This window comes from Anser cygnoides, chromosome 5 (genome assembly GCF_040182565.1).
Source record: "Anser cygnoides isolate HZ-2024a breed goose chromosome 5, Taihu_goose_T2T_genome, whole genome shotgun sequence".
Taxonomy (NCBI): Eukaryota; Metazoa; Chordata; class Aves; order Anseriformes; family Anatidae; genus Anser; species Anser cygnoides.
Genome location: NC_089877.1, coordinates 55,266,670 through 55,280,006, shown reverse-complemented (window position 1 = coordinate 55,280,006; position 13,337 = coordinate 55,266,670). Strand labels below are relative to the sequence as shown.

The 13,337-nt window shown below is 39.1% G+C and overlaps 1 protein-coding gene across 1 annotated transcript in view; it reads right to left on the bottom strand.

The window, feature by feature from the left end:
• Nucleotides 1-13,337, bottom strand: part of DYNC1H1 (dynein cytoplasmic 1 heavy chain 1) — a 44,357-nt gene that overhangs the window by 28,454 nt on the left and 2,566 nt on the right. The window contains exons 2-24 of the mRNA XM_048069884.2: nt 13,151-13,238; nt 12,406-12,579; nt 11,695-11,950; nt 10,592-10,778; nt 10,135-10,406; nt 9,797-10,024; nt 7,885-8,961; nt 7,388-7,567; nt 6,734-6,883; nt 6,352-6,498; nt 6,079-6,219; nt 5,755-5,931; nt 5,536-5,646; nt 5,336-5,455; nt 4,876-5,115; nt 4,197-4,352; nt 3,734-3,847; nt 3,011-3,121; nt 2,721-2,930; nt 2,184-2,330; nt 1,788-1,954; nt 949-1,122; nt 48-213 (exon numbers count right to left, since the gene is read on the bottom strand). Coding sequence (XP_047925841.1) covers nt 48-213; nt 949-1,122; nt 1,788-1,954; nt 2,184-2,330; nt 2,721-2,930; nt 3,011-3,121; nt 3,734-3,847; nt 4,197-4,352; nt 4,876-5,115; nt 5,336-5,455; nt 5,536-5,646; nt 5,755-5,931; nt 6,079-6,219; nt 6,352-6,498; nt 6,734-6,883; nt 7,388-7,567; nt 7,885-8,961; nt 9,797-10,024; nt 10,135-10,406; nt 10,592-10,778; nt 11,695-11,950; nt 12,406-12,579; nt 13,151-13,238 — 4,793 coding nt within the window. The remainder of the gene's footprint in view (nt 1-47; nt 214-948; nt 1,123-1,787; nt 1,955-2,183; nt 2,331-2,720; nt 2,931-3,010; nt 3,122-3,733; nt 3,848-4,196; nt 4,353-4,875; nt 5,116-5,335; nt 5,456-5,535; nt 5,647-5,754; nt 5,932-6,078; nt 6,220-6,351; nt 6,499-6,733; nt 6,884-7,387; nt 7,568-7,884; nt 8,962-9,796; nt 10,025-10,134; nt 10,407-10,591; nt 10,779-11,694; nt 11,951-12,405; nt 12,580-13,150; nt 13,239-13,337) is intronic.

The window sequence follows — 13,337 nt, the reverse complement described above, 5'->3', positions numbered from 1 at the left end:
ACATACTTAGAGAATTTTTATTTAAAAAAGAAACACTGGAACTCTACCTCCTCTCCTTCCCGTGAGGATATTCCCAAAACCACAGAGTTATCTTCATTGAGAATAATGCTAGAAACGCCTGCAAACATCTTCTTGAAGTGTTTCTGCAGTTTAGCAACATTCTTGCTGTTTCCAATGATTTCAAGCAAGTCTTCATCACCAACAAAGTAGAACCTAACAATCATATAAAATTAGATCTGTATCACAACTCCAACCATCACTTTCTATTTATTCATGCTTCATAGACAGCCACTATATGGGAATAACTGACACTCATTTCTCCAATACTGTAAGACGGCAAGAACACGTATTTGCTAGGAGAGCTCAGTTCTAAGACTTCGTCTCAGTTCACATGGTCTGTACCATACAAAAGCGTATACTTATTCCATGCTCTGGAGTATTTTCTTTACCTATCCATCCCTGAAGTACCCACAACAGTGCTTGGGATTGAATTAAGACAGGCAGAACTCCCACTCACTACCTCCTCATGTTGAATTACACTCTTATGCTTTCATGCTAAGTGATAAACTAGTTGACAACTATGGGTTAAGTCAGAATCAATAACTTAAATACTGGACTGTGCCAGTTTAGATTCTGTCCTTCAATCATATGCCAGAATTAAGCAGTTTCAAAGAGAATCTGTAAGCTTATTGAAATCAGCTGCAACGGTTCTTTAAATAACTTCTGAATCCCATGACCAGACACAGATGATCAAGTAAAGTTTTAGTTCCACTTCCTGAGAAGGGGCTATAACTGAATTCTGTACTTCAAAGGACACAGATATACAGCTGTAACATCTTATATATACACGATATGTAAAAACTGGCAGAGGCTTTACCTAACAGAACATTCCTGTACAGAAACATCACGTTACTTTACTTCAAGAGTCAACTGAAGTCAACTTCTTACCGAGGGAAAGAGGACCTCTCCCGTTCTAGGTATTCTCCTAGTGCCTTCTGGATCTTTCCAAGCAAGTCTGCCAGTCTCTCTAGTGACCTTTGCACTCCTTGAATGTTAAGAACATCCATCACAAGTGGAGATTTGGACACCTTTTTCATCAGTGCCAAAAATTCAGTGCTGATGCTGCAAGTAAAATAACATGGTACAACAGTATAAATTCAGTAACCACAGGCCTACAGAATTCCAAAATTATTTGTCTCTACATGACCACTGCCCTACGGAACACAAGGCTAAATTCCCCAAATAGATTTTAATTTACCTCAAGACAACAACAACAAAATCTAGCTTCTGTGCAATGTTAAATCTGTCAATTCCACTGCTGAAGGTCTACTTTTTTTCATTTCCTGAAGAGATGCATAAAATTCTTTGATCTGATTGGAAGTGTGTGGAAGGATGATCAAAGTGACTTAAAGTGGAGGAAGAAAACAGCATTTTAGGGTGAAACTAAAGGCTGCGACAACTGAAATCAGCCTGCTTTGTACAGCCAGAAAAACCCTCAAGGTAGCTGACCGGAACTTGCAAGAAAAATCACTTAATTCCCATCTACTTCTAAAAGCTCTATGCCACCCTTTTTAGTATAAACCTTTTACGGTCACAACTGTTCACAGGCATTTCTTCCTTTGTTTGGTTGATGAACTTAAGTCTGGGCTGTAATCCAACCAGACCAGGTAAGAATACAATTAATGTTTCAACTTAGGAGAGTGCTACACTGAAGTCATGAAGTTACAGGCCTGTCCATAAGATGCCCCAAGGAAGGCAAGAAAGGAAAAAAGCAATTAAAAAGTTACCTCTGGAACCGTTGGGTCTCAACAGGCAGCAAGTGCTTGATGTCAGCACTACCAGTAAAGATACCCTCCAGGTAGACCCATCGCCTTTGGACGTCTATCCAGACATCAAAGAGTGCCATGATACGGTTCAGTTTATCTTCCCAGCTGAGGGCATCTTCCTCAAACACCTGAAGTTTATACACTGCATTAATACTCATTTTAATAATATTGGAAGTTCCATTGCTAATAATTGGTAGTGCAAGCAGTCATTTAATAGTAACAAAGTATATATATGCAATTAATTATCTGTCAACCTAAACAGCTAATATAGCTCCTGCTGACAATCACATATATTAAGCAAGACAGGAAGACAAAGTTAAATTAAGTTACATTGTTTGGCTTTGTTCTGCATTTTACCTTGTAGTATGGTGATAGCTTCATAGCAGACACGCTATTAATGTGCTCTTTTACTTTGTTGAAAAGGTCATCCCATCCACGAATCAAACGACATTTGTTCTGGTAATTGACCAAGTCCAGTTCGTAAGTGTTCCACACTTCTCTTATCTAAAGGAAAGGATGGTTGATATACAACATCAATTATTTCTGCTTCAGCACAATAACAAAGTAGAAATGTATTAAACAGATTTTTCTTTTTACCCAAGGATTCTGGGTTTACACTCAAGCTTTTGTTAAAAATATTGAGAATATGACACAAGTAGGTAAAACGAACAATTTGAGGGGTTTGTGCAGTCAGTGACTGCTCTTCCCAAATGTTGCATTTTTATCAGTGAAAACCTGCACAGCTTCAAGTTGTTCCCCAGAATAGTGTTCCACGGAATCCCAAGCACTTGTATCAAGATCTTAGATTGACAGGTTTACTAGACAGGTGTCAGCCACCTGACAAAAAGGCTTTGATGTGTTACTACATGCATACATACAAGAGTTGATACTAGCCTGTTTCAAGAACTCTTCCAAAGCCATCTCTCCCTGAGCCACGAGCAGCACATCTTTGACAATCGCTTCATTTCTCTGTAAATCAACATCCCATATCTGTCCCAGGGTCAATTCTGAGACAACCCAGTTAACATGAAGCCTCTTCATTAGCTGTTTCCAGTGACGATCTTTAAGTGCCTCTGATTTCAGTTCAATAACTAACATGTTTATCTAGAAAAGACGAGAAAGCAAGTTACGTCTTGGAAGATGAATTATACAATGCATGTATTTTATAAATGAGTGTAACTTACCTTCATGTAGCCCTTCAGAAGTCTCTGAACATACTCGTAGGAGGCATACTGTCGCAAGCGGGCAGGGAAGTTTTTCAGTTGGTTCAGCAAACCATCGAGGTTTTGTCGAAGCTGTCAGTAACATAAAAGCACTGAAATATTTCTCTGGAAGTGCAATACATATATAGGTGTACTAGTAAAAGTTAACATCTCATTTGAGAGAGATTTCTGTGAAAATATAAAGCGTAATCTACAGGACAGCTCTTTTAACATTATATGTATTTGTGTAAGATGTGGTTGCTCTATAGTTGGGAATTTAATTTTATTGGTCTGATTAAGATTTATGAAATAGCATTGTCACAAGCAGTTATAGCTTAGTGTTCCTACCACTGTCTACCCACTGACCACTGAACTAAAACTGATGCTGTTCATCCAACAATGAAGCTTCCTAAGGAGGTCCAACAGACCAGCATAGTATACATATTCTCCCTATACAGTACAATCTCAATTTCAAGACTACTGGAATTTCACAGGCCCACTGGAGAATTAAGTTGTGATAGATCCTGTGAAAGATTTTTTAAGCTTAGCATGAGAAGAAATAGGCTCATGAGACACTGAAAAAGGTACATAAATTGAAAATGATCTTGAATGTGACAATTGAGCACATCTATCTCAGGAAGTCTAATTCGTAATTCACATACACTTGCAGTAGTTATATTGTTTACATATACTGTAGTGAAATACCTTGCGAGGCTGTACTGAAACCCAGGGTTGTTCTTTCATTTGATCAATCTGTTCCCAGACCTTAGAGAGTTCAGACCAGACGCCTTTGAGATCCTGCAACTCTTCTAAGGCTACCTATAGTAAAGAATGAACCAAACATCAAGAGTTAGTGACAATTTCTTCAAAGTCATTAGCATAGGGGAGTTAAACAGAATTCTTTTAACACGTCAAAAACCTTCATATAGCTTGCCAATTCAACAAAATTGCAATAGCAAGTGACCCAGATGAGATTCTTCTATCTCTGGTCACATAACAGCTTCAAAAGATTAAGGCAGTCATGGACAATCTTTTAAGGCTAGAACTGGATGAATGTGGACACTGGCACCCACAGGCTACAAGTCACTTTCTTAAATGAAGAGTGAGATGGAACTGAAACACTGTACAGCAAGACTGACAAGGAGTTGTATGAACAGGTTATATATACCTGGACACGTTCTTCACTGCCACTGAGTAGTCCTGTATCTGTTAGTTCCAGAGCTTCTTTGGCCTTTGCACACTTCTCACGATCGTCTTTCAGCCTACCAAATTTTCCTTCATAAATGGTAAGAGCTTGAAGAGCTTCTTCTGGACGCAAGTTTCCCTAAAAATTGGATGAGATACATTAATCCAAAAACCCTAAAAGTAAGTTGAAGCTAAATCAAAAGCAAGGAATGAATACCAAATGTTGGTCTGTCTCCTTATTTTTCTATTTCTCATATGCTGGCAATAAAGCTACATACCAATTCTGTAAGTCTATTCCTACTTTTAGACGCACTTTTTAACTTTACTGAATACCACTGTGGAGTTGGGGGAGAAAACCTTTTCTTCTCAATCTTCCTACCTTACACCTCTTACAGAGCATTTGTTTCAGCCAAAGTTTTGTTAGTAACTGAAGCTGTCCTGCTTTTTCCACCTACGACACTTACATTGTAAGGTTAGACTTCCCTCTGCCACCCAAGATGAATAAATCAACCAACAATTTATAGTAGAACATTCACAAAAAGACTTTAACCATCATGTATAATGAAAAGCTACAGAAACGTTTTTAAAAAAACTACTTTGTTCTTGTTAAGTTCACAGAAACTATTTCATTTCATGAATGAATACTAATCATTATTACTTACTGTTACGGGCTTTGTTTTCTCCCAGTCTGTTAGCAAGTCAGTTGTTCTGCTCTCCACTGCCCGATCCTCTTGAACTATCTTCATCTGCAAGTTTGCTACTTGCTGTTGAATGGCAGAATCCTTCCGACGCATGATGTCATTAAAGGCACCCCATTCTCCCTCAATGTTGTCAATGTACAGCCAAGAGGACGGAAACTGGAACCTCTGTTTCTCAAGCAACCGCTGACCATTGCGATAAAGCTACAGGAGACAACGATTCTAAGTTAGCTTTGTCTTTCTAACTGATGTTGCAAGACTAAATACTCAACATGTTAACAAGCACTCACTACAGAGATTCCTCAGGATATGAAGTTCAAGTCTGTTCTCAAGAGGACTTGAATATCATGACACTAAGCTTGAATATCATCTCAAGAATTAAGTCTGACCTTCTCAGAAGTAAGTACTAGGCAAGGCAACATACCTCAACTTGCTTTTCAAATTGCTTGATTTTACGTTTCAGGGATTGCACGTATGTGATGAATGTCACTGCATCTGATGTGCTGGCAGTATCCACTGAATGCTGCTCCAGTTCTTGACGGGACTGTGTGGGGAAACAATTCAGTGTTTCAGAAGTCTAGAATAAGTTGATCTGAAAGTGAAAAACTGGAGATGGATTCTTACCTTAGAAATCTGTGAATGGAATTCTGTCATATTCTGACCGAGCATTTGGCCAAATTTGCTGAGTACTTCCTTGTGCCAGGAGTCATACTTCAAGTTCACCTTTGATTGTACCTACAGTTGAATTGAGTTACATAATAATTAATAGCCTCGTCATTTTTTGTTATACACCCATTCTGAAGTTTAATGCATTTGTCACAACTAACAAATATAATTTCCTACCTTGCCATAGTCTATCACAACAGGTCCAAATTCCTTTCTAGTTTCTGCATTGTCAAACGTTCCTCTGGCCTTTCTTATCTGAACAAGAAGAGCTTGCCACTTATTCAGGTCTTCTCCAAGGCGGTTGTATATGTTTTCAGCCTGCATATCCCACAGACACTGGTACTGCAGCCAAACCTAAAAAGATATTTCACAATATTCATAACTTTTCCAGTATATTCTAAAAGATGCTTTTCCCTAGTCATGAAAATTGTTATAAAGGAGAACTGAGAGAAAAGTCCATGTTCATTTTAGCTGTAGCATCATGTGGTGTCAGCCTCCTACCTTAACATACTGTTCCACCTCAGTCACAATTCCCATGACAGCAGAGTACGACTCCTCCAGGGCAGCAGGGCCATCAGGCATCCGTGTCAATGCATTACGATAGAACTTCTCTTCCTCAGACAGCTCATAATGCACTCCAACCTGAGAACCACATGTGATATACATGAATTTCTAGCGTACTCACATTGATCCTACAGCAACACACTAAGATGCTGGACACAATTAAGTGCAAAGTGAAATTGCTCAGACCTTAGATAGTTTCATTACACCTACCTGATATCTCTGACTTTGAATTCTTGGTAGTGACAAGATTACCATCTTCCAAGAAAACATTTCCTGGTAAAGTTTGTATCTGCACTCTTCAATTGGTGGATTCAAGTATATCACCTGGTTGGTTATTCGTAGCTCATGTACAATGTTCTGCAGAAACAGTGAACACACTCAGTTTTACTGCAAGCCATTACAACACACACATTGACAAGAACTTTGGACTTCATGAAGTAGCACACTTTTAAAAAGCAAGTAGCTCTTTTATGGCAGAAGGCAAGTATTCCTCCAAAGCCAGATGAAGAAAAAAATATTTATCTCCCATAAAAGGCTCATATATAATTACTGCATTACGTAACTCCCAATGAAGAAAACACCAACCACTTACTTTGATCTTGGGTTCTCCCCCAGGTTTATGGCTCACTTGAGGAGCATCTGTATCCATGTCAACTTCTGCCTTGTCATCTGCTTGTCCAAGAAGAACTTGGGTCCAGGCCCTCAACCCAGCTTGCAAGCGAACACCGAGGATTCTTTCAATCTAAGGAAAGTAGGCCACATTGGAGGAAAAAGCTTCATATTACTGCATAAGGATCCTCACTGTCAAGATATTCTGACACCAGGCATGCTACGGATCCTTAAAGATCCAAGCACTCCTTTACCAAGTAATTAAAAGGAGGTTTAAGAGTTTTGGTAGGTTTTTCAGTCAACATCAATTCAAAGCTTCCCCTGCCCTCCTGGACTTTAATGGAATTAAGCAATTTTAACTGCTTTGCAGTTGACCTAGTGTCCAACAACCTGAAACTTAACAAGCAGTACCAAGCACTATTAAGGCACATAATCTTCACTATCAGCGTAACAAATCTTCTCTATCCTTTATCTACCTTGCTCCTACAACAAGTTCTTCTAGCTTTCTACACAATCGAACTATACCAATCCTTTTTCTTCAAAGGAAAAATTTCCCCTTGAATTCATTGAACCCAAAAGAGAACAGCTGCAAACAAAGAGATCTGACATCTTCTAAATATATACTATTCAAACCTACCTCCATATCCAACTTATTGACCCAGATCGGCAAGTTTGAATATGAATGGAGATTTAAGTCATCCACAGCTTTCTGAACCCTGTTCAAGATTTCAGAGAAAGTCTTGTGATCATACATGCATGTTTCCAGTGATCTCACTTCCAGGTCTATTTTCTCTTCAATAATGAGCAGATCATCCACCTAAAGAAACAGTTTAAGAAAAAACAGAATGTTTAGTTTGACAGGTTAGATACAATGATATCCAAGCAGAAATGGTTAGTCACTTCTCTTTACTTTGATACAGCAAGATGATCAAATTTAGTAGTACTAAAACATCCATTCAGTTGTACAATTTGTGCCAATTCAGTCAGCTACTTAAACAAAGAGCTACAGAGACTATATTGAGCAGGCTATCAGCTACCAAATTCCACTTTTGGTTAACGACTCATTACTGAAGTACGAATGTAAAAACAATTGCAGTAATTTCAATTTTTTGAAAGATAAATAATAAAACAAACCTTTTCCTGGAAACTGAAGACAGTCTCGGCCAAACGTTGCACATATGGATCAAGTTTGTATGACTCCCACACGAGTGCAATACCTTCTGCAATCAAAGCCTGAACCTCTTTCTTCAGACCAGCAACCAGAAGTGAAATAGTGTTACGCTCTTCGACTTTCTCACATGTTCGCTCATACGTACGGACACTTTCAATGAGAGAAATGGCAAATGGATAAAGCTGGTTTGCTTGGTGAGCTTTGTTGACAATTGCTAGAGGAACACGGAAACCCAGCCACTTCAGGTTTCGCACTTCTTTGGAAAGTGTAATTATTTCTGGAAGGAAGTTGACTTTCAGTTTCAGGACGTTTCCAGTTCGACCTCTAACACGAGTGCTTTCAATGGTGAAAATACGGCCAGACACACCGAGGTTGCGTTGCTGAACTTTTCTTGCCCAGTCATCAAAGATCTCTTGAGTGTTGAGCTTCATGCGAAAGCTATCTCCATCTTGCTTTAGTTTCTGACCTTCTACATGATTCTCCCAACCCTTACCGAGGACATCCTCAACACGCTTCATGTAAGCAGTGAGCTGTCTGTCAATTTGTTTTGCCCAAATTATAGACCCAGACACTGGAGGCAAGTCACGAACATGACTCATTTTACAAGCTTGACTTTGGGGGTATTGTACTTTAAATTTGTCATGAAGAGACTCAATATCATCTTTCACACGCTGGATCAGTTGTGTTTGATATTCACGAATAGCACCTCGAATGTGAGGCCTGACAAACAAGGCATTAAACCGAGAGAAGATTCTGAACATTTCATTGGCATTCTTTGCTGTACCAAGCTGGTCTCTCAAACGGGCAGTTATCCTTGTTTCAACCCTATCAATTCTTTCATCGTATCGCTTCATTGCTGCCTCCCAGGCTTCTGTACCTTCTTTGGAAACATCTAACCCATCTACTTCCTTAACATTCTCATAAGCGAGATTGACTTCTTCAATTGCATTAGCATCTGCAGCATCAAAAAGTACTTCTGCTACTTTCATATCTTGAGGTTCTGGTACCTCTCCTTGATTTTGCTGGGCAACAGCAGTTACCTGCATTAAAAATTATGGTTTAAGTGAGTTAGATGCCTCAAAATTTGCCTAGAAATAGCTAAGCACAGTCTGTTCTAATAAGCATTGCAAAAACCTAACAAATTGGTATGCAAATCCCTAGCAAATTTTAGTAATGTCTCAGATTTAAGTTCACTAAGGAATAGGACAAAACAGTCACTTTATAAACTTCCACTACTGTGTAGCACAGTCTTCATTTTCTGCTATGCTTTAGCCAAGCTCATATACGCACACATACACACACTAATTAATCTCCTCTATTGTAAGTGTGGACTTGCTGTGTCTGTTAACATAAGCATGGTCACATAGCATGTGAAGTATGGCAGAGTTAAAACTAAGCCTATTAGCAAGGGTTCATAAACAGACCAGTTTGGGAAGCAGAAAGTGAAACTGAATGTTACGTTAGTTTTGTATTGGGGAATTTTAAAGCTACAGTGAACATGAACTTTTTGGAAATTAAATCCACTTTCTCCTCTAATTTGTAGAGATGTTTCCTGCATTTATACATAACTGGATTTCTTTAGAAAGAAGACCAGATCTGCAGGACTAGCATCTGCCAGACTGTAACTGAAGTTTCATTTCTCCTCCCTTGCTACTCTTCTGCAGAGTTTTAGTAGCACAATCCAATAGGACTGAATGTTAAGATAGACCATACAACAGAATTACTACAGTTGGGGAAAAATGAACATTTGATACCTAGATACCAGCATTTACAGTCATCTCCTTCAATACAGCCCTCCCCTTCCTCTGCATAATAAAATATTGCCTGCAAGCAAAAAGGCACACAGCTTTTCTGTCTGGTAACAATCAAGATTACCTGAGGCCGCAAGACTCTCACAATAACTGCCCTCAGCTGCTCATGCTGACGCCTGAATTTCCTCATTTGATCAAGACGAGACTGGAGTTTCCTATGAGCAGGATTGATACGCCACACCATCTTCAGGTTCTCTTCCCTTTTTCTTTTTACAATATCTCTCAGCAGAACTTGTAGCTTCTCATATTCATCATCCCAGGTTTGGAAAACTTCAAAGCATGCAACCATTACCTGAAGAAAGTTTTAGGATAAAAACTTTAGCTCCCAAATGAAATAATTCCTTATAATCACCACTCGATGCAAAAATAAAGCTGCTGGCATTGTGAAAACCATAAGCATACCTTTTCAAACTCTTCATAGGCAACATGCATCAGTTTTCTGGTTCCCAACACTTTAAGTAGCTGAGAGCTCAGATCTCTTGATATAGCTTCCACTAGACGCAATGCCCTTTGAATAGGGTATTTTGTGTTTCTGATTTTTCTCAAATGGGTAAATATTGCAACAAGGGCCTGCCTTATTTTGTCCAGCTCGGTAGCTGACAGCAAGTCATTCAGTGGAAAGTCTTTCATCAGTGGATTATAGTCATTCACAGTTTCCAGAGCCTGTTTTAGACCTAAATGTAACAGAAAAGATTTTGACTTAGAACTTTTCATTTCATTAAACCAATCTGTACAAGACAGTAGCTTTAAGTAGACCAACTTTACACAGCAGTGGTCTTTGTACCACAATACTCAAGTTTTGTAACAAGTTAATTTCCACAGGACATTTGTGAAAAATCTTATTGAGCAGACATTTTACCTGTGTCTGTATCAAAGCTGACAGTTGCGTGGAAACGTTTGCCATGTTTTAGAATATCCAGAGTTAAAAGAACTTCTGGACTTTCACGTTTTTCCTGAATACGATACAGAGCACGTTCCAGGTTTAACCAGAAACTTATCTCCTGTAACGCAGTGCCCGATGCGGGATCTCGATCGAGTTTGGTCACCTTAAAAATAATAAAAAGAAAAAAAAAACAGGGAGTGAGGAAGGGAGAAAAACATTTTATTTACATGCTTCAACTGTAAAAGCTTTCTCTATTACTAAACGTAATTGAGACCCATACCATCTAGGTTCTAATATTCAAACAGCAGTTAATTTTGGCAGTCATTCTGTGAGAAGTATAGGAACTGCAGTACAAGAGTCAAGGTTTAATTCCAGTGGTCTTAAAGGTTGTTTTTTAAGACCTTCATGTACAATCTTCAGCATGGCCTAAAAAAGCCACCTCTCCACTTTCCTGATCAACATCTGTATTTTGATTAATGACAGATGAGCCAAGCAAGAAAACAAATGTTTTATCCTCTGGAGTAAGCAAGGGCACTGCTTTTTCAGGAGCACTAGGTGTTTACTGTGCCCATGAAGAAAAAAATTCTGAGATGCTTTTCCTGAGTGACAGTAGAAGAACAGCAGAGTTCTTCTGAAAAGTAACAGGCAAGAGTATAAGAAATTATGAGATAGGAGTAGAGCAACTGTTGTGAAGTGTTTGTGGATGCACCTGGAGAAATAACAAAACAAAACTAAAAAACAAGTCCTGCTTCTCTCAACCTGCTGAACAGATTTGAGGAATGGTTACAGCCTTCACCAGGATACTGCCAAGTTACTTAAGTCTGTTTATTCCAGTAGAGACAAAACAGTTCTCAACGATTTGCAGAAGAATTTAGACTAGACTCTTAAATTTAGACTAGGCTTAGTCTAGTCTAGAATTAGACTAGAGTCTTTGGTGGCTCATAAAACTGGTCTCAGATCTCCAGAGTATCCTGCAAGGAGCAATATTTTACCACTTAAACTGTGAAGATACTTGGGGGAATTTTTCACAGTACTACAGAGCAGTTCCTATCACATAGTCCGGCACTTGTCTTGTCTACCTTTTGTATCTCTCTAATCCAGCGATTGACTCCAGACTGTAGCTGATTGAGGAATAACGGATCCTCAGCCTTCTCGCCAAAATCTGTAACCTTTGGTTTTTCTCCACGTTCATAACACTGCTTGGCAACATTAGTAATGGTTGCATGAATTGGCAGACTAATCTCTGGAATCTCAATATTCTGCTGCAGATGCAAGAGGCCCATTTCAAGTTCTGCAATCTTCTTCTCAACTGAAGGAGCCATCTTATCACCATCCCTGAAAGAGCATAGGTATTTCCATATAAGAAGCCAAACCAAAAACCTTACGTGACACATTTGAGACATTTAAATTATTTCCCCAGGGTCAGCAGCAGCTTCATATGCAATTGTGTGCTTAAACAATTTCACATACAGCTTGGCTTGAAGAGTCACTGTCTTATTTTTTTCGTTGATGGGAAATGAAAATGTAAATGATGATTGTTTTTTTTCATTCATGGTAAAACCACTGTGGTGTTTTTACTCGGGAGGGTTTGGAGGGAGTCCTGATGCGGTGCCAGTATTGCGCAGCAGTAGACACAACACTGGTGTGACACCAGTGCTGTTCTAGCTACAAGTGCAGAGCACAGCACTGTATGGGCTGCTGCAGGGAAAGTTAACTCCATCCCAGCCAGACCCAGCACAACACCTACTTCAATTCATCAGCAGAGAAGTGCAGTATTTACATTGAATTACCTGTCTGCTTTGCCAGATTCTCTGATATAGGACTTGAAAAAGGGAGCAACGGCATTGCTAATGAAAGAGTGTAATGTTTCATACGGAGAATCTTCACTGAGAGTGAGCACTCTCAGTTGGGAAGACACTGGTTTGTCGGCATCGATCACTGGTGTACGCTTAATGAACGCCAGGCTGCAGAACAGAGAAGAGAGTTACCATTTGAAACTTAGAGACAGAATAGCTTTAACCTGACTGCAAGCTTCATTCGCAGGAGGTAAATGCTAACCTCCATTATCATATTTTATAATCTTGCTTCTGAGAGACTTGAAAACAAGTCTTCCAATGAATACATCTTTATACTTCAGTATTCAGCTGAACTTAGCTGTCAACAAGCACCCTGCAGTACGTGCATGTTAGAAGCGCACGCCTTAAGAAGCTTCAGGGAGGAAAGTGACATGGAATGGTTAAACAATAACAAAAGATTACAGAACCCCAGATGTATGTATGTTTATAAGTATACTGATTAAATAAGCCCATTTCCTTTGTGTATCTTTGTATATTTAACCTCAAGGCCATTAGTTCTAAAGTCCATTCCTTTCAGCCTCGTGATACACCCTTGTTTTACCAGAGCCTCCCCCTTGAAAAGCTACTGCCCCACCCAAATAAGCACACTGCACAAAGCATGAGGTAAATACTAATTATCAGTCTGTGTAGGTTTTGCTTTTACTGGGCAAAAATGTCAAGATCTATTATACTAACCCACCTGTTTGATTTTATTCCATAATGAATATCAGTGCTGATACTGTAGGAAATGAACTCTTTTTCCTCTTCTCCTTCATCTCCCACATCCTCTGCAAGAAATACACTATGTTAAGAAATATTCTATTTCTAAGGCATCTGTCACCCCCTCTCAAACATCTTCTGCTTCAACCAGGCAATTTTCTAACCTT